This window comes from Dendrobates tinctorius, unplaced genomic scaffold, assembly GCF_039654945.1.
Source record: "Dendrobates tinctorius isolate UK_male_01 unplaced genomic scaffold, ASM3965494v1 ptg000086l, whole genome shotgun sequence".
Classification (NCBI taxonomy): domain Eukaryota; kingdom Metazoa; phylum Chordata; class Amphibia; order Anura; family Dendrobatidae; genus Dendrobates; species Dendrobates tinctorius.
Window position 1 is genome coordinate 27,058,716 of NW_027361754.1, and position 19,577 is coordinate 27,078,292.

Consider the following 19,577-nt stretch of genomic DNA (forward strand, 5'->3'; position numbering starts at 1 on the left):
GACACAAGCTGAAGTGAAACGTCATCTCAGGACTAGTGGTATAAGCAGCGCAGGCTCACCTGATCCCACCCAGGCTCACGTCACCCCGGCAGCCAATCACTGAGCTCAGACGGCACGGGCTGCTGAGCGCAACGATCGCCTGTAGCAGTGATGCGAGCTGTGGACGTGATGTTGACACTGAAATAGGAGCAACCGGACCAGGGGAGGGGGAGATTACCATCGAATTCTGTTCAGCAAGCAGTTGAGGGTTCACTTTTTTATTAAAGTGGAAAACCCTTTTAAGGGGGAGATGAAAGGTGAATATCTCTGTACAGCAGCACACGGAGCAGGGAAGGGTTAGTGTACAGGTCGCGCCCCAGGGCTGAGCATGCAGCTGTGTAGCTGGCAGGATGCAGGGGTCAGCAGCACGGTACCATCTCTCCTGGACTATTGTGCACGGCCCCCCAAAGACCCTTCATATAAGTCAGTGTAGATGTGGGAAGATGGCAGCTCTTTTTGCAAAGACACCCTAAACATAGTTCAAATTATACATGACGGTTGCTGGTAATTAAAGCTCTGGGTCTTGGGACCCCTCAGATCGCTCCCACAGGCTCAGAGCAGTGCACAAACCCATATAGACCATCAAACGCAGGCTCCAAGATAAGCCGAGCACTTATGCCCCCTGGTTTCAGCGATGGGAGCTGGTCCCCCGTGGCTCAACACCTCTGAACAGGGGCCGTAACGTTTGTCCTTTAAAGGGAATCTGTCACCGGAAGTTGGAGGCCTATGTAAATGGCCTGGGTCTGGTCCGATGGACAGGGTTGTTTCTTTCTTCTCCACCCAATCCGTGGCCCCCGTCCGCGATCTTCTCCGGTATTCTTCTCCATCGTTCGTGCGGGCGCAAAGCAATTTTGCTTCGCGCACGCACAGTATGCTTTGCCCAACTGCTGGCAAAGCCAAAAATCCTTACTGTGCATGCGCCGGTCACTATGTCCCAGAACACAGCGAAATACTTCTGGGACATAGTGTACTGGTGCATGCACAGTAATGATTTTCAGCTTTGCCCACAGTTGGGCAAAGCATACTGCGCGTGCGCAAACGATGAAGAATACCGGAGAAGGGCGCGGACAGGGGCCACTGATGTGCAGAAAAAAGAAACACCGCCCATCAGACCGGACCCAGGCCATTTACACAGGCCTGCAACTTCCGGTGACAGATTCCCTTTAAACACTGAACCCGTCGTGAAGTCTAATACCCAGTATCACGAAGATAGAAAATGTTAAGAAATGTCAGACGTGAGCACAGACATAACAAAAATCACCTTTATTTCAACAACAAAATGATATATTACATTTATCCCCACTGCTAAAAAAAAAAAAATTCTAGCTATCCCCCAGCCCTCTTCAGCCAAGCGCTAAGGACTGGCAGTAACAGAACACATAAGCTGCACATTTCCTCTGGATGCCGCTTCTTCCATATTCAGGAGAGTAACAAGTATATTATGTCCAATCGACCCAAGACAAAATCTCAAGTAATAATGGAGGATAATTAAGGTCAAACAGCCCTGATACTTGTGATGGGTTAGATTAGTAGGGCGATGACTAGGACAGGACCCCGACCTCAAACAGGGCTGCAGGTAATGGATTATTTCCAACTGATCTATAGGAGGCGGAGAACTGGGACCCCCACTGATCCTGAGAACAGGGCTTGGAAATGCCCAGTAGAAATGGAGTCTATTCATGGTATGGGGCGGCTGGAGACAGTCAAGTGTTGAACACTAATTCTCAGTAATGCTGGGGGTCAGAGTATCAGAACCCCACTGATCTGCAAATTATTACAAAACCTGCAATATTGGGGAATGACCCATTAAAGTGCCCCTGTCAGCAGGATTGTGCACAGTAAGCTACAGACAGTGTCAGGTCGGCGCCGTTATACTGATACCTGGTGATGAACTCCATCTTGTGCTTGTTGTGTAATCTTAAATTGCAGTTTTCAGCTTATGATAAAACCATGCCCCGGGGCAGCCTGTCGGCGAGGCTGGAGGAAGGGCTTTATGTGGTGCTCTGCTCACATATTCATCCTTATGGGCTTGTGACAGGTCACTGATCCCTCACTGACCTGCCCCCTATATTTTACATACTGCATAGAATATTGTGCTAAGAAAAAAAAAAAATCATCATCAAAATGGCACCAGTAGCATCTATCACAGAAAAATGCTACTGTGCAGGCGCCACTGACACCATTTTGATGGAGCCTTTTTTTTCTCCAGCAAAAAGGCGCTGGCAGCAGCACTTGCGCAGTAGCATCTATCGGAACACGATACTGCGCAGGCGCCGCCATTTTGATAATTTTGTTTGTTTTTTTAAACCCACGATAGTATAGGAATAAAGCATAAATACATACAGTATAGGCATATATTATGTTACAGCAAAGGCGCCATTTTGATTGAGGTTTTTTTTTTGAAACCCTACCATATTATATGCATTATGTAAAATAAGGGGCAGGTCAGTGAAGGATCAGTGCCCTGTCAGAAGCCAATATGGATGCACATGTAAGCAAAGCACCACATGAAGCCCCGGAGTACAAGAATTTCATTAACTGAAAACTATAAATAAAGATCAAACAACCATAAGACTGATTTCATCACTAGATATCATTGTAATCAGTCTAATGGCGCCGACCCAACACTATCTGTAGGTTAATGTGCCCAACCCTGCTGACAGGTTCCCTTTAAACATACACCGTGACCACTGAAGACTATGGCACTGATGAGTATTGCCAAGGACGGTGCTTAACCACTGTTGCATCAAATCTACTAGCTGCATTCTTAGGATCCCCCGAAACTGATCTGATATTCAGATGTTTCTCACCCAATTAGTCTTATCCCCAAGTGCAGGGAAGAGCAACCTCCACTTTGCTCGGACTGGTGTAGTTTCACAAGAGTTGGAGTGCCAGAGGTTGCCGACTCCTGCTCTCAGCTCCTGATAAGGATATGCCGTCTCATCTATACTTGACCAATTGGTAGAAGGAAAAGTGCATCCTCCCCAATACGCGGTCTGAACTCTGCCCAATGGGCCTTCATGGCACCTGCTGCTCCAATGTGATAGAAATAAGTGCAAATATTCTTAGATGTGGAATGGTCGCAGACGTAGCAACCTAGGACACATCACCGATGTCTGGAAACAGACGTGATCCTATGTTGTTCTAGCAGTCACCGCGGTCCGTCCTTTAGTGATCCGAAATTTACTAGTGATTTTACACCAATGTCTTTGAAGATACATCCCCTTTAAGGATGGCGGTCCTCTTGTCCTGATAAACGCATCGTTTCAATCTAAGGGGTATTCACATCTCATACATCTGTGGCATATTCACCCAACAAGCCATTAATATATAGCAAGGAAGGGTCCTACCGCTGATGTCAGTCACTGTCAGAAGAGGTGGTCCCACATAGGTGGGAATTAAACAGCAGGTGCCAGGGCCCACTGGTGGGACCCGCATCCACTCCCCTCTATAGCCTGTCCTGTGACTATGCTGTCTGTATACGGGATGGGAATACACCTTTAACCCTTTCACCCTATTCAGACCCTCATTGTGCCGCTCGGTCACACAGAGCATTCTCTACAGGCCATGAAACATTTTAAGGAGCTTTTTTCTTAAAAAAAAAAAAAAAAAAGTTTTCCAATAACTTAACTACCGGTGTTCTGCCAACAGAACCCTCCCCCAGCACCGTGGGAATTAAAGTTTCCAAGTCCGAAACTCCCTCTAGAGTTAAAGAAATGAAAAATAAAATCATGAAAAAATGGAGAGAGAAAAAATGAATGGTGCACCCCATAATATTGTACAAGGGGAGGCAACAGGCTCGCTGTGTTTCTGCGCCAATATAGACCCTCATCATGGCCCATGAGGCGAGGTAGTTGTCGGACGTTTCTTTGATCACAGACAGTAACGATGATCCTTTGCTCTTTTATTTTTTTTTCCCGCAGAGAGATGTTAACAACTACCCACTGTCTGTTCTTCGTACCCCTCCGTCTTCATGTCATTGAGTCCCAGGTCTTCGTTCTGCTCGTATGATCGCTCGTACTTCTCCATCTTCATTTCAGGATCTTCTTCTGGCGCGTGAACATTCTGCAAGGAAAGAAAACCGCTGGTGATGTGAGTGTGCGGTGGCAGCAATCCCCAGCCGCCTCTCTTGTCACACATTATAGCAGATACCTGGAGATAGCTGTTCCCTGCAGGATCGTCCAGAACTAAATGAGCTTTCATCTGTCCCCACAAGATCTGCAGGGAAAAAAGGCAGAAGAATTAGAAGGATCATGAGCCGACATCATAGCTTATACGCAAAGCCATTGTGTTTCGTTTTACCCATTGATTTATGACGGATCAGTTAAGGTTCAGTTTTAAACTTAAAGGGGTTGTCTGGGTACCAAAGATTGACCACCTATCCTAGAGATAAGTTGAGGTCCGACGCTCCCACCAATCAGCTGTCATCATCTCCAGTGAAAACACTGAACGAAGCAGATACAGCAGTGTAGCAGTCACTGACGAGAACTGCAGATCAGCTCCTATCTGCATGAAAATATGAATTCATCTTTATATAATAATAGCTATGAACCCGTTCTACGCCCGGGTGGCAAGCATTTTTATTGGTACGTGGTCTCCTATCCTGGTATGTGCTGCCCCTCTCCTATCCTAGTATGCATGGTCCCCTCACCCCCCAATCCTTTTATGTATTGTCCCCTCACTCCCCTATCCTGGTATGCATGGTCCCCCTCACCCCCCTTATCCTGGTATGCATGGTCCCCCTCACCCCCCTCCCCCCTATCCTGGTATGCATGATCCCCTCACCTCCCTTTCCTGGTATGCATGGTCCCCTCGCCCCGCTTTCTTGGTATGCATGGTCCCCTCACCCCACTTTCCTGGTATGCATGGTCCTTTCACCCCCCTTTTCATGGTATGCATGGTCCCCTCACCCCCCCCTATCCTGGTATGCATGGTCCCTTCACCCCCCTTTCCTGGTATGCATGGTCCTCTCGCGCACCCTCCTTCCTGGTATGCATGGTCCTCTCGCCCCCCTATCCTGATATGCATGGTCCTCTCTCGCCCCCCTATCCTGATTATGCATGGTCGCCTCACCCCCCTATTCTGGTATGCATGGTCCCCCTCGTTCTCCTACCCTGGTATGCATGGTCCCCGAACCCCCCTATCCTGGTATGCATGGTCCTCTCGTGCCCCCCCCATCCTGGTATGCATGGTCCCCTCATCCCCCAATCCTCGCATGCATGGCACCCTCACCCCCCCCCCCCCCTTTCCTGGTATGCATGGTCCTCGCACCCCCCTATTCTGGTATGTATGCTACCCCTCATCTCCCAATCCTGGTATGCATGGTCCTCGCACCCCCCTATTCTGGTATGTATGGTCCTCTCACCCCCCTATCCTGGTATGCATGGTCCCCTCACCCCCCAATCCTGGTATACATGGTCACCCTCACCCCCCTATCCTGGTATGCATGGCCCCCAATCCTGGTATGCATGGTCCCCTCACCCCCCTTTCCTGGTGTGCATGGTCCCCCTCACCCCTATTAAACAGCACACATACAAAAAAAAAATATATATACTCACCTTTCTTCCCTGTGTTCCAGCGCTGTCACATTCTGCTGGAGGCCGGGGTAGGAGTGCGGCACCGGAGTGCGCGCATGCCCATACCGTGCAGTCCGGCGCCATATTGCTGAAGACACACTGCAAATGTGTCTTCAGTAAAATGGCGCCGGATAGAGCTATGCGCGATACTCACGCGCACTCCGGCCGAAGAGAAGCGCCGCGGCAACGCTCCTCCCGATCAGGTAAGTATGTAAGTATGGCGCCGGAAATCGCGGTATGCAGTGTGTACGGTACCGCCACTCCTCACCGCTGGATGCCTCATTCTGTCTGGAGCCAGACTGCACAGGCGCGTCGCGCTTGTGCAGTCTATAAAGGCTTCAGACAGAGTGACGCTCCCACGGTTATATTATAGATTAGAAGCCCAGATATCCCTATAATGGGGCTGTCCACTTTTCTTTTTAAGTCCATAGGCACTCTGTATAAAAAAAAAATTAAAATATGTAAGTTGCCCTTTCGAAACCTCCCCAGCAGCACCGATGTCAGGACTTGATGATCACTGGTAATGCTGGAGGTAGATGGCACAAGGTCAATGATACTGAACGTGAAGCCACCACTGCAGGCATGTAACCAGAGATCGGGAGCTGTGAAGGGTGAATAAGCAATTTGTTATTTTTTTTCTATATAGTATGTACAGTTGTGCTGAAAAGTTTACATACCCTGGCAGAGTTTTTGTTTTCTTGGCCTTTTTTTTTTTTAGAGAATATGAATAACATCAAAACTTTTTTTCCGCTCATGGTTAGTGGTTGGGTGAAGCCATTTATTATCAAACTACTGTGTTTTCTCTTTTTAAATCATAATGACAACCCTAAACATCCAAGTGACCCTGATCAAAACTTTACATACCCTGGTGATTGTGGCCTGATAACATGCACAGAAGTTGACACAAATGGGTTTGAATGGCTACTAAAGGTAACATCCTCACCTGTGACCTGTTTCCTTGTAATCAGTGTGTGTGCATAAAAGCTTAGTGAGTATCTAGGATCCAGACAGACTCTTGCATCTTTCATCCAGCCACTGATGTTTCTGGATTGTAAGTCATGGGGAAAGCAAAAGAATGGTCAATGGATCTACAGGAAAAGGTAGTTGAACTGTGTAAAACAGAAAAGGGATACAAAAAGATATCCATGGAATTGATAATGCCAGTCAGCAGCGTTCAAACTGTGATTAACAAATGGAAAATCAGGGGCTCTGTAAAAACAAAACCACGGTCAGGTAGACCAACAAAAGTTTCGTCCACAAATGCCAAGAAAATTGCTCGGGATGCAAAGAAAAACCCACAAATAACATCAGCTGAAATACTGGACTCTCTGAAAACTGGCGGTGTGGCTGTTTCAAGATGCACAAGGAGGCACTTGAAGAAAAACGGGCTGCATGGTCGAGTCACCAGAAGAAAGCTAATACTGCGCAAATGCCACAAAGTATCTTGCCTACAGTATGCAAAACAGCACAGACACAAGCCTCAAAACTTCTGGAACAAGGTAATTTGGAGTGATGAGACCAAAATTGAACTTTTTGGCCACAACCATAAACGTTACATTTGGAGAGAGGTTAACAAGGCCTATGATGAAAGGAGCACCATTCCTACTGTAAAGCACGGAGGTGGATGGCTGATGTTTTGGGGAAGTGTGAGCTACAAAGGCACAGGAAACTTGGTCAAAGTTGAAGGAAAGATGAATGCAGCACGTTATCGGCAAATACTGGAGGCAAATTTGCAATCATCAGTCCAGAAACTGCGCATGGGACGTACTTAGATGTTCCAACATGACAACGATCAAAAACACAAGGCCAAGTCGACCTGTCAATGGCTACTGCAGAACAAAGTGAAGGATCTGGAATGGCCATCTCAGTCTCCTGACCTCAATATCATTGAGCCACTCTGGGGACATCTCAAGGCGGCAGTTCATACTAGACGGCCCAGGAATTGGAGGTTTTTTGCCAAGAGTGGGCAGCTTTACCATCTGAGAAAATAAAGAACCTCATCCACAACTAGCACAAAAGACTTCAAGCTGTCCTTGATGTTAGAGGGGGCAATACACAGTATTAAGAAATGGGGTATGAGAACTTTTCATCAGGGTTATTTGGATGTTTTGAGTTGTCATTATGATTTAAAGAGAGAAAACACAGTAGTTTGACAATAAATGGCTTCACCCAACCACTAACCATGAGTGGAGAAAAAGTTTGGTGTTATTTATATTCTCTGAAAAAAGACCAAGAAAGCAAACACTCTGCCGGGGTATTTAAACTTTTGAGCACAACTGTATGTGAAGTAAAAAGTGGATGACCCCTTTAGTGTAAGGTACGCAGAAAGTCTGTAGGGCTTGTTCACATAACAGTATAGAAGCCACATGAACAAGCCCTAATAGTGACCAGAGCCCTAGATGCAAAGTGAAGCACATAATGTAGACTGGCATCGACAGCGCTTTTTACTACCTGATCGATCTTCTTGCCGAATTCTTGCAGTTTTGCCTTCCGGTCTGACGTTGTGCTGTCACCGAGTGTAAAGGGATTTTTGTCAACCACCTGTAAAAAGACAACAGATAAAACAAGGGCTGCAAACATATGACAGATAGATGGATGGATCAGATCTCCGTATAGTTAGGTATAGGATATGGATCTGAGAGATGTGAAAGCTACAAGAAGCAGTGGATTCTGACAATCGCTCTATCGCCAGAACGGGAACAGGGTTGTTCAACAGCTCAATCAGAAATAATGAGAAACTCCCAACTCTGCAATCCACGATAGGTGAGAACTTATTGATTGCTGTAGGTCCAGTGATTGAAAGAAACCTGATCCCGAGAAAAGGGCTCTGAAGTTTAACGGTGGTGGCACGTGGGTCACGTGGCTTTATTTATTGCCTATGGATAGGCAAGTGCAGCACTCCGCTCTCTATAAAAGTCACATAGAAAATGAAAGGCGCAGAAGCATTTAACTGTCCATCGCTGTTCTAGAGGGAAATTTCTCTTGAACAGTAGGGGAATAACTTGCTAAAAGTAACACCTAAAGGGCTGAGTGTCTCCCCACCAAATTGTGACTGCTACATATGAAGCAGTCACACTTGGGTCAGTCCGTGCATTGTGGTCTCATCTCAGAAGTCAGAATGCACCCTAAAGAGGACTGTCCAGGACTTAGTTCATTAATATCAGATAATGGAGGTCCAAGCTCCCCATCAACAGCCAGAAGTAAACATTGTGCAGTTCTGGCTCCGCCATGGGACCTGCATTCAGCTGATTGGAGGGGGGATGTCAGACCCTTCTGACATTGACTAGCCCTGGACACCCCCTTGAACATGTACAGTATTAGTGTGTTACCAGGTCTCGGATGTCTTTCAGGATCCCCTCCACAGTGGTAAATTTCCCTCCTAGAGCGCCCATGCCCAGTTCGAACTCCAGCTCTGGAATATTAACGCTGCAGGTATCGGACTGTGGGAAGAAAACAAGAGTTATTCTCGTACTGGTGCGATGTCTATGTAATGGTAGAAAAGGGGTCAGTGCAACTTAGGATTATTAAATCGGGATCATCAGAAACTAAATATTCCTTGGCGCTAGAATCCACTGTGGCTGTGGTGGTCTCCAGCAACCTTAGTCATTAGATGACTGAGACATCATCAGTTCTGGTGGGCTGACATCCCGTTCATCACTCAGCTGAGAGCTGCGGCCAATCATTGGTCTCGGTAATCCCACGTCACCGATTAGCTGTAGCACTTCTGATCCTGGTGTAGCCCATAGTGATGGTAAAGAATTGGAGGGGGATTTGGTGACGTTTTCTGCTAGTGTCTACTTACTTTGAGGAGATCTCTTGTAAGATCTAATGGGTCGGTTATGTGAAGTGTAATCCTAGTGCCGAGAGGTTCAATAGCGCCTCCAGATTTCACCTAGAAAAAAAATAAATGCTGTACAGTTATGTGATGTCAAAATTGTGTAAAAGTAATTAAAGCAGCCATACTGGTTTCTAGAATCCATGTATACTTAAACCCTTAGTGCATATGGACCCCAGGGTCTGCATGTACGGAGCAGGTCCGGTGCTGAGCCCATGCCATAAGCAGCAGGTGCCAGCTGCGTCATACACTCGGATATGCCTTATGAGCGGCGGCCAGGGTGCCAATAGCAGGGGATTGATTTATTACTTAGATGCTGCCGTCAATTAATGAAAGTGGCTGGACTGCGGATGGCCCCCACCTCGATCGCAGGTGATCGATGGCTCTAGGAAGAAGGGGAGTGGAAAAAAAATAAAAACAAAAAGCTCACCTCGTTGGTTCTATGGCCGCAGGCATCGCAGTTTGTGGCCATGATGACGACTTCTTTAAAGTGAGGGATTTCTGACAGTTTATTAAGGACACTATCTACACGTAGACCTAAGTATTCGCTAGTAATTCTCCCTGCACTAACAGTCGTAGCTTGTTATAACCCCAGTCCTCCAGTGATGAGACGACTGCACTGATCCAGTCTATACAGCAAAGTTGAAAAGTCCAAAAAATGTCCCACTGTCTCTCATACACCTTAAATGCCGGAGAAACTCGGCCTAATGTACAAGTTAAAGGGGAGCATTCAGCGGTAAAGGATACGCACTAATTTCATATTGGTCGCCGCCGGTACATTGCACTCGGGACAGTTAGTCTGGAACTGAAGAACCTGTAAGAAGATAAAAGATTAGCAAATATCTTGCTGTATATATGGACACTGACAAACCCTTTAAATCTTTTTGGAAAGGCCACCAATATCAGATCGTGAGGGGTCAAACTTCCGACACCCACACTGATCAACCATTATCAGTTCCTGCAGCAGCTGGATGTACAGTGTACGTAGGAGGGGCATCTGTGTTCTCAATATGGCAGCTCAGATCCCATTCACCTAACAGAAGCCGAGATGCGGCATCCAAGGACAGCCGCTACACAGTTTACGGAGCGGTGCTGATTCAGCTCAGCACATTGTTCAAATCGGCCGCTGCTGGCACTGCACAAAGCTGGTGTGGTGTCAGGTACCAGACCCCAGGCGACATTATATTGATGACATATATTGACAACATAGGCATGCGATATCAACGTCAAGAACAATCCCTTTAAGTAAATGGACTATCTATACTAGTACAATAGACAATATTAGTGTGACCGGTATGGTCGTACCTCGTCCTTAAGATCTTCAGGCTTCTCTTCAGACATCTCCTGGCTGTCCAAGGTCTAATCAGCAAGAAAAATCATTAGATAAAATCCTGAAAAGCCGCAACACTAAAGCCATAAAGGTAAAGCTGCACGTCACCTCTATTCCTAGCAGGGAATCCTGTTCTCTGCTCCTCCGGTAACGTGTGACCACCAGGGCTTCATCTTTCTGCGGAGCAAATGGATTTTCTACAAAACTGTTGCCAGAGGGGTCATCAATGATCTAGCAAAGGGGGGAAAAAAAGAATACAGTACAACTTGTTTTTCAGATTTCTGCACTGTCAGGAAGAGGCAGAGAGGAATACCATTTCCAACACTTGACTTTGAGGAGGGAGCACCGACAATGATCAGAGATGTCAGCCCCTGTGGAATCTGCTGTTCTGACCATGAAGAGCTGTGGATGGCTGCACATTTCTCCACTCAGGGATTGCCTTTATGATGTCTATCGTAGTTTTTGGACTATAAGACGCACTTTTTTCCCAAAAAATTTGGGAGGAAAATGGGGGGAGGTGTCTTACAGTCCAAATTAAACTTACCTGGGAGAGGCAGCGGCGGTGGAGTGGGGTCACAGGAGGCAGGAGCAGGCTCGCCACTGCAGGAGTGGGGCAATGCGAGGGAGGAGCGGAGTCACTGCTGCGCACGCTGACCTCGCGGAGGACTTCAGGAAAATTGTGTCGGCACATGTGCAGATTTACATCTCAGCTCAGTGAAGAGCAGAGATCTCAATCTGCACATGAGCCAAATCTGGAGCCATTTTACTGAAGATCGCCAGAAGATGAATGCGCGCAGCGGGACTCCGCTCCTACCTCACACTGCCGGGACACCCCCTCCTATCAGCCCGGGCCCGCAGCATGGCTCTACTCCTGTTGACAAATTACACAAATGTGACCCTGCTGCTCCGCAGACATTCAGACTGTGAGACGCACCTGTGACCCTAAACATGTCTGATCTGGATGACTGGTTAAAAATTCATTTTTCCCCCCCATTTTCCTCATCTAAACTTGGGGTGCACCTTATCTGACTGTTTTAAGTGCAAAGTCATACCCATACATTAGCCACGTCATTCTTATGGCGCAGCCCAACTGCGGACCACGTTTTCCGAACCAGCAGCCAAATGGCTGTTTAACGTACAACCACTATGCGCCTGCAAATTAGCCCCAACAGAGATTCAAAGCAGGGGTGGGGAACCTCAGGCCCGCATGCGGCCCGCAGTGGCTTTTCATGCGGCCCGCGGGTAGGTCCCTGGAGTCCTCAATGCTCGGGCGGCTGCTGTATCCTGTCAGCCTTTTAACCCCCAAGTGCACGGGCACGTAGCGTTCATTACAAAACGCTGCCTGCCCTGCACATGATGACGTCGCCTGGGTGGGCGGGGTTAGCGTCTGGGTGGGCGGGACTAGCGCCCAATGCTCTCCCGTCCACATGTCCCGGAAAAGGAGATGCTGCCAGAGAGTCAGCGATCTCTGTGAGTACGTGCCAGCGGCTCTGTGCCTCCCTGGGGATCTGTGCCCTCCAGCTATGTGCCCCCCGTGATCTCTGTGCCCCCAGCTATACTTCCACATGTGATCTGTGCCCCCCGCCTATACATACCCCATGATCTGTGCCCACAGCTATGTTTCCACATGTGATCTGTGCCCCCCACCTATATAAACCCCATGATCTGTGCCCTCCAGCTAAGTTTCCACATGTGATCTGTGCCCCCCACCTATATATACCCCGTGATCTGTGCCCCCAGCTATGTTTCCACATGTGATCTGTGCCCCCCACCTATATATACCCCGTGATCTGTGCCCTCCAGCTATGTTTCCACATGTGATCTGTGCCCCCCACCTATATATACCCCATGATCTGTGCCCTCCAGCTATGTTTCCACATGTGATCTGTGCCCCCCACCTATATATACCCCGTGATCTGTGCCCTCCAGCTGTTTCCACATGTGATCTGTGCCCCCCACCTATATATACCCCATGATCTGTGCCCTCCAGCTATGTTTCCACATGTGATCTGTGCCCCCCACCTATATATACCCTGATCTGTGCCCCCAGCTGTTTCTACGTGATCTGTGCCCCCCACCTATATATACCCCGTGATCTGTGCCCTCCAGCTATGTTTCCACATGTGATCTGTGCCCCCACCTATATATACCCCCTGTGATCTGTACCCTCCATCTATGTGCCCCCCCAGCTGTTTCCCCATGTGATATCTATGCCCCCTGTGATCTGTGCCCTCCAGCTGTGCCCCCAGCTATGTGCACCCCTGTGATATCTGTGGCTCCAAGCTTTGTTCCCCATGTTATCTATGTGCCCACCTGCTATGTACCTCCTGTGATGTTTGTGCTCCCATGTGCCCCCTGTGATCTGTCACCCAAAGCTATGTGCACCCCTGTGATCTTCGTGTCACCCCTCAGTGATCTGTTCCCCGCCCCCGGTGATCCCTGTCCCCCCCGGTGCTATATATCCCCCCACAGCTGCTGCATTTACCCCGAAAGTGCTGTATATCCCCCCCGAGTACTGTATATCCTACCACCTGTGATATATATAGCCCCCAGTGATGGAGAAGCAGCTCCAGCCGTCACATTAAGGGTGAGCTACCGTAACTAATTGTTTGACTAAATATACCGGGGTAATTTTCAGGCTATATACCCACGTATGCAGAAAATTTCTGCATGAAAACCGGACTCCTTCCCAGAAAACGCTCGTTTTTTTCCGCGCGTTTTTTGCGTGTTTTCCCCGCGTCCCCAGTCTCATAGAAAATAGCTAGAAATGCGGATTTTTCCGCAAAATTACTGAGCATGCTGCGTTTGTTACCGCGATGCGTTTTTTTCATGGAAAAAAACGCATCAATATGCACAAAAAGTGCGGAAATCATTAAAATGAATGGGATGCTTCTTTTAAGCATTTTTTAAGCATTTTTGCTGGTAAAAAAAATGCGAAAAAACCGCTTACGTGGGTACACAGCCTCAAGGTGATCATTTTTGTGTGGCACTCGAATGATGGTAGAAATTTCCAAATGGCCCCTGGATGGAAAAAGGTTCCCTACCCCTGATTTAAAGGGTTGCTCCAGTGGCGCTGTTCACTTACACAACAAGATGCTGGGACATGTGCACGGTCAGTAGGTATCGAGTACCTGACTGGTTCATGTCAACCATACTCGCCTCCTGACGTCATCAGCACTGCACATTCTCCAATGCGAGAGGCGCTGGACAAAGCGTCAGTAAACCATCATACTTACGAAGGTGAAAGGCGTTTCCCCGTCCTTCAGGGCTTGAAGTTTTGTGATGAACTCATCAATTTTCTCTGCAACTTGTACATCCACTGCCTAGAAGACAAAGCCGAAACCATCAATGAGGTGACGTTACAGGAGCCGTATCCTAAAGCACAAAGAAAAATGTAGCCACGTGTCACAGCTGTGAAACTGGAGCCAGAGGGTCCTAAATATTATATTATAGGTAGACGCCACATTCCCTGGATCGGGGAGAATCCAAGCGTTAGGAACCCTCCCCCAACAATCAGAGAGGTATGCCTAGTTTTAGGTTAAACCAACATGGCATGGATATTAGTAACCAGCACTGACAGCCAAATGTTCAGGGGTGAAACGTCAATCCTGACAAAGTCCGAAGCATGTGAACGCGGCCTTACTGCTCTTTATCTTCAAGAGTGAAAATTCAACAGTTCGGGACTTTCATATCGATCGCTCATCCTTAGGGCAGAGTCAGAAGGCAATATAAATCGGAGCAAGATCGGAACACAGTGCAAGGAAAGGCCAGCGGCTCTCCCGACCCGTGTGTGACAGCTTTACGTATTTCTATGCAGCTGTTAAGCCCCCGTCACACACAGTGAGATCGCTACTGAGTCACAAGTTTTGTGACGCAACAGCGATATCGCTGTGTGACAGGTATCAGCGACCGGCCCCCCTGCCGGGTATCGCTGATCGTGCTCAAAAGCCCTAGACTTTTTTTTGATCGTTGGTCTCCCGCTGGCCAGCACGCATCACTGCGTGTGGCAGGCGGGAGAGCAACGATCAGCGAGCTCCCAGCTCGTATCCAAGGTAAACAGCGGGTTTCTAAGCACCGCACAGCGCTTAGAAACCCGATGTTTACCTTGGTTATCAGCTCCCTGCACCAGCACGCTGGTATCTAAGGAACACAGCGAAGCGCGCGCTCGTTGTTGCTGGTGCTGATCGCTGGTGAAGCTGCCTGTTTGGCAGCTCACCAGCGATCAAGTAGCAAACACCAGCGATCCTGACAAGTTCATATCGTTGTCGGGATCGCTGGTGAGTCGCTATGTGTGACAGGGCCCTTACGCTCGGGTCGGAAGAGGCGCCGGCCAGTCCTTACACTGCGTTCTGATCTTGCTGCAATACTTACAGTTGTCTGACTGTTCTTAGGATAGGTCATCACCATGTGATTTGTGGGGGTACAACAACTATTACTCCTGCCGATCAGCTGTTCCCAGCCAGATGTGAAAAGTTGTAGAACAGCACAGTGGCCATGACCTGATATTGCACAGAAGCCCCATTTTAAAATTAATAGGGGGCTAACGAGCAGTACTTGGGCTGAGCAGTGTAACACTTCTGAACAGCACCAGGAGAAGCTGAACAGCGGGTATATCCGATCAGATATTGATGGCGTATATAGGCCATCAATATAAAAGTACCGGACACGGCCATTTAACAAACAAGTAAATTCTGCATATTTCCATCACTTCGCATCCACAGCCAGATCACGGCAGCAGATTCTTACCCGTCTGAGCGGCTGCTCCTGCTGCAGACCCACCACGGTCCTCTCTAGGATCCCTTCAATGGTCGTGAGAGCTGGAAGGAGATAAACCAAAGGCCGTGGTACGTGTCATAGACGGCACTGATATACATCTATATCTCCCACTTACCTCCTTTCTGGGTACAAGCAGGAATCTCAAAGTCAATCTCAGGAATCCGTGTGGTGGCATAATCTGTCTTCACCACTTCCCGGTTCACATCCTGGATAGAAAGTGAAGTTTATTCTTACATAGGCGCAATCGGATATACAGCAATATTGTCATTCATTTTGCACCAAATCATTTCCATTGGGTGTAACAAAGAACACCATCTTTTTTGTGTTTTCTAACACTTTTGAGACTATACATGAACTTGCTAATCTTCGGCTCCTCACCCTCTTGTTTCGGACGCTCAGCGAGTATCGGACCCCCTGGTCCTGGATCCGGCCCGCGCTCTGGACCTCTGTGTTGCTGGAGCTGCAGGAATCGCATGTGAACGAGCTGACGATGATCTCCTTGAAGAAAGGCACCTTGGTGAGCAGAAGTCGGGTCACTCCCTGCGGAAGACATGTCCTGCGCGTTATTATCCACAGCACGATTTTTTCATGGCGAGACCCAAACGGGATCAAAGGGTTAAACGTAGACATGAAATTCTTCTGAAAGGAAATTGGCCTTAACGAAAAATCCCGATTGCCGTGATGGTCTCTCCAGACACAGAGTGGAAAAGCTTTACCAAAGTCTGCACAGGGTTAATCCCTTCACGTACATACATGTCAGGGAACATGTGTATGGGCAACGCCACGGCAGCCGAGGGACTGGAAGACCCCTGACACTCTCCATTGTGGTCTTATAAAAATCAGCCATTTGCTAGGAGAACGCCAGTTATACTATATATTGCAGTTTTGGAATCCTACAGTATATAGAGCAAGCGATCAAAGGTGCAATTCTCCTGGGGAATACAGAAAACAGTAACCAAGAAATGTTTGTTTTCTAATTAAATATTATGCATCATATATTCAAATAATTATGTATAAAATATACCGTATCTAAAGATATTAAATAATTATGTATCAAAGATACATAGTTAATATTTTAATATACATTATCCTTGAAAAAAAAAAATATATATATACATACACACACAATAATTATTTAATATTTTTAGATATGGTATATTTGATAAAAAACTAATATTTTAATATGCAGTATCACTTATAATTATTAATCCCATATCAAATATAATATTAATGTAGCAAATATGTTAAAATATTGAACACAAAAGTTTACTCCTAAAAAAAAACAAACAAAAAAAAAAAAATGAATATATTCAGCGTTGCTGCATCAAAGTCCAACATATGAAAATATAAAATTAACCCAAATGATCAACCAAAAATAAAAAAAATCGGTGCCCAAAGCAGTTCCCACAAGACCCACGGCGCAGAAGAAACAGCCAACCAGCTGTCACGGCTCCAACAACGGAAAAATACAAGTTATGGTTCTCAGAAAATAACGACTACTTATATTTTCTCACAAGTGTTCAAGTTTTTTCCTTTGAAAATGAAGGTTGAAAAATTCCCGGTGTGAACGCTCCTCACTGCGCTCGGCACTAATCCCCGCGTGGACGCTCCGCACTGCGCTCCGCACTAATCCCCGCGTGGACGCTCCGCACTGCGCTCCGCACTAATCCCCGCGTGGACGCTCCGCACTGCGCTCCGCACTAATCCCCGCGTGGACGCTCCGCACTGCGCTCCGCACTAATCCCCGCGTGGACGCTCCGCACTAATCCCCGCGTGGACGCTCCGCACTGCGCTCCGCACTAATCCCCGCGTGGACGCTCCGCACTGCGCTCCGCACAAATCCCCGCGTGGACGCTCCGCACTGCGCTCCGCACAAATCCCCGCGTGGACGCTCCGCACTGCGCTCCGCACTAATCCCCGCGTGGACGCTCCGCACTAATCCCCGCGTGGACGCTCCGCACTAATCCCCGCGTGGACGCTCCGCACTGCGCTCCGCACTAATCCCCGCGTGGACGCTCCGCACTAATCCCCGCGTGGACGCTCCGCACTAATCCCCGCGTGGACGCTCCGCACTAATCCCCGCGTGGACGCTCCGCACTAATCCCCGCGTGGACGCTCCGCACTGCGCTCCGCACTAATCCCCGCGTGGACGCTCCGCACTGCGCTCCGCACTAATCCCCGCGTGGACGCTCCGCACTAATCCCCGCGTGGACGCTCCGCACTAATCCCCGCGTGGACGCTCCGCACTAATCCCCGCGTGAACGCTCCGCACTAATCCCCGCGTGAACGCTCCGCACTGCGCTCCGCACTAATCCCCGCGTGAACGCTCCGCACTAATCCCCGCGTGAACGCTCCGCACTAATCCCCGCGTGAACGCTCCGCACTAATCCCCGCGTGAACGCTCCGCACTAATCCCCGCGTGAACGCTCCGCACTAATCCCCGCGTGAACGCTCCGCACTAATCCCCGTGTGAACGCTCCGCACTAATCCCCGTGTGAACGCTCCGCACTGCGCTCCGCACTAATCCCCGCGTGAACGCTCCGCACTAATCCCCGCGTGAACGCTCCGCACTAATCCCCGCGTGAACGCTCCGCACTAATCCCCGCGTGAACGCTCCGCACTAATCCCCGCGTGAACGCTCCGCACTGCGCTCCGCACTAATCCCCGCGTGAACGCTCCGCACTAATCCCCGCGTGAACGCTCCGCACTAATCCCCGCGTGAACGCTCCGCACTGCGCTCCGCACTAATCCCCGCGTGAACGCTCCGCACTGCGCTCCGCACTAATCCCCGCGTGAACGCTCCGCACTAATCCCCGCGTGAACGCTCCGCACTAATCCCCGCGTGAACGCTCCGCACTAATCCCCGCGTGAACGCTCCGCACTAATCCCCGCGTGAACGCTCCGCACTAATCCCCGCGTGAACGCTCCGCACTAATCCCCGCGTGAACGCTCCGCACTAATCCCCGCGTGAACGCTCCGCACTGCGCTCCGCACTAATCCCCGCGTGGACGCTCCGCACTAATCCCCGCGTGAACGCTCCGCACTAATCCCCGCGTGAACGCTCCGCACTAATCCCCGCGTGAACGCTCCGCACTAATCCCCGCGTGAACGCTCCGCACTGCGCTCCACGCTATTTTTTTTAAACCCTCCAAAAAACAATAAAAAACAAAATCGGTCCAAGCCCCGCTCTCTCCGTCCTCCTGGACACTCACGTTCTGGTAGCAGCTCATGCACAGGGACTCGATTTCTGCCGGTTGCTGCTCCTCATCGTCCGCGCTGAACTCCCGGAACACCGGAGCGGAGGAGGCTGGAGTCTCAGAGGCGCTGAGGACAGACATTATTGACGGCTGCGACCAGACCGGTGCACCGGTATCCCGTACAGGGCGAAGTAACGAGGCTGCGAGACGCCGGAAAGCGAGGAGGCTCACGTGACCTGGAAGTAGCTGTCACCAGCACGTGTGTGTGACTGATGCCCGGCAGCGCCTCCAGTGGAGAAAGTGGGAAGCGCTCAGTGTAATGGTGATAGGAGCAGCCAGGAAGAGCAGGAGGAGCGCCGCAACCGAAACACGGGAGGGTGGGTGTGTAGATAGCAGATGGGCCCCGGAGTAAAAATTGGACCTGCCCTCTCACAGCATGTTGGGCAGATGTATGGGCGTTTGTAGCTTTCTAAATCCTATCAGGACAAACGTGATGCCTCAATTATGTAGCAATGTCCTCCATCCTGGACCCCTTGTTGGTTATATGCCCACCATTCTGAGTTTTTTCCTGGTGTATATGCCCTCATACAGTTATATATGTCCCCTTACTAGTATACAGTGGGTACGGAAAGTATTCAGACCCCTCTATTTTTCAGTCTTTGTTTCATTGCAGCCGTTTGGTAAATTCAAAAAAGTTCCTTTTTTTTCTCATTAATGTACACTCTACACCCGATCTTGACTGAAAAAAACAGAAAAGTAGAAATTTTAGCAGATTTATTAAAAAAGAAAAACTGAAATATTACATGGTCACAAGTATTCAGGCC

At 48.8% G+C, this 19,577-nt stretch overlaps 1 protein-coding gene across 2 annotated transcripts; it reads right to left on the reverse strand.

Annotated features, from left to right (window-relative positions):
* Window positions 1-1,287: 1,287 nt before the first annotated feature.
* Window positions 1,288-19,196, reverse strand: ZPR1 (ZPR1 zinc finger). 2 transcript variants are annotated; one of them, XM_073585191.1, is made up of 14 exons: window positions 18,769-19,194; window positions 15,935-16,096; window positions 15,672-15,762; window positions 15,527-15,597; window positions 14,017-14,103; window positions 10,889-11,011; window positions 10,756-10,809; window positions 10,198-10,264; window positions 9,881-9,951; window positions 9,418-9,507; window positions 8,945-9,055; window positions 8,067-8,156; window positions 4,192-4,257; window positions 1,288-4,104 (listed from the first exon to the last, which is right to left on the reverse strand). In XM_073585191.1, the coding sequence occupies exons 1-14, from the start codon at window positions 18,892-18,894 to the stop codon at window positions 3,970-3,972; spliced, it is 1,344 nt and encodes a 447-aa protein (XP_073441292.1). In that variant the 5' UTR covers window positions 18,895-19,194; the 3' UTR covers window positions 1,288-3,969. The 2 variants fall into 2 exon arrangements, with proteins under 2 accessions (XP_073441292.1, XP_073441293.1); XM_073585192.1 differs by lacking the exon at window positions 9,881-9,951 and having other exon boundaries at window positions 10,202-10,264; window positions 18,769-19,196.
* Between the last annotated feature and the right edge of the window lie 381 nt (window positions 19,197-19,577).

What these genes read in the sequence shown, in the direction of transcription:
- ZPR1 (XM_073585191.1), bottom strand. Translation starts at nt 18,894, where the DNA reads ATGTCTGTCCTCAGCGCCTCTGAGACTCCAGCCTCCTCCGCTCCGGTG. An exon ending in GCGGCCATAGAACCAACGAG is followed by an intron (nt 9,508 to 9,880) that starts GTGAGCTTTTTG and finishes TTTTTTTTCTAG; the next exon opens with GTGAAATCTGGAGGCGCTAT. An exon ending in TGAAAGACATCCGAGACCTG is followed by an intron (nt 8,157 to 8,944) that starts GTAACACACTAA and finishes GTCTTTTTACAG; the next exon opens with GTGGTTGACAAAAATCCCTT.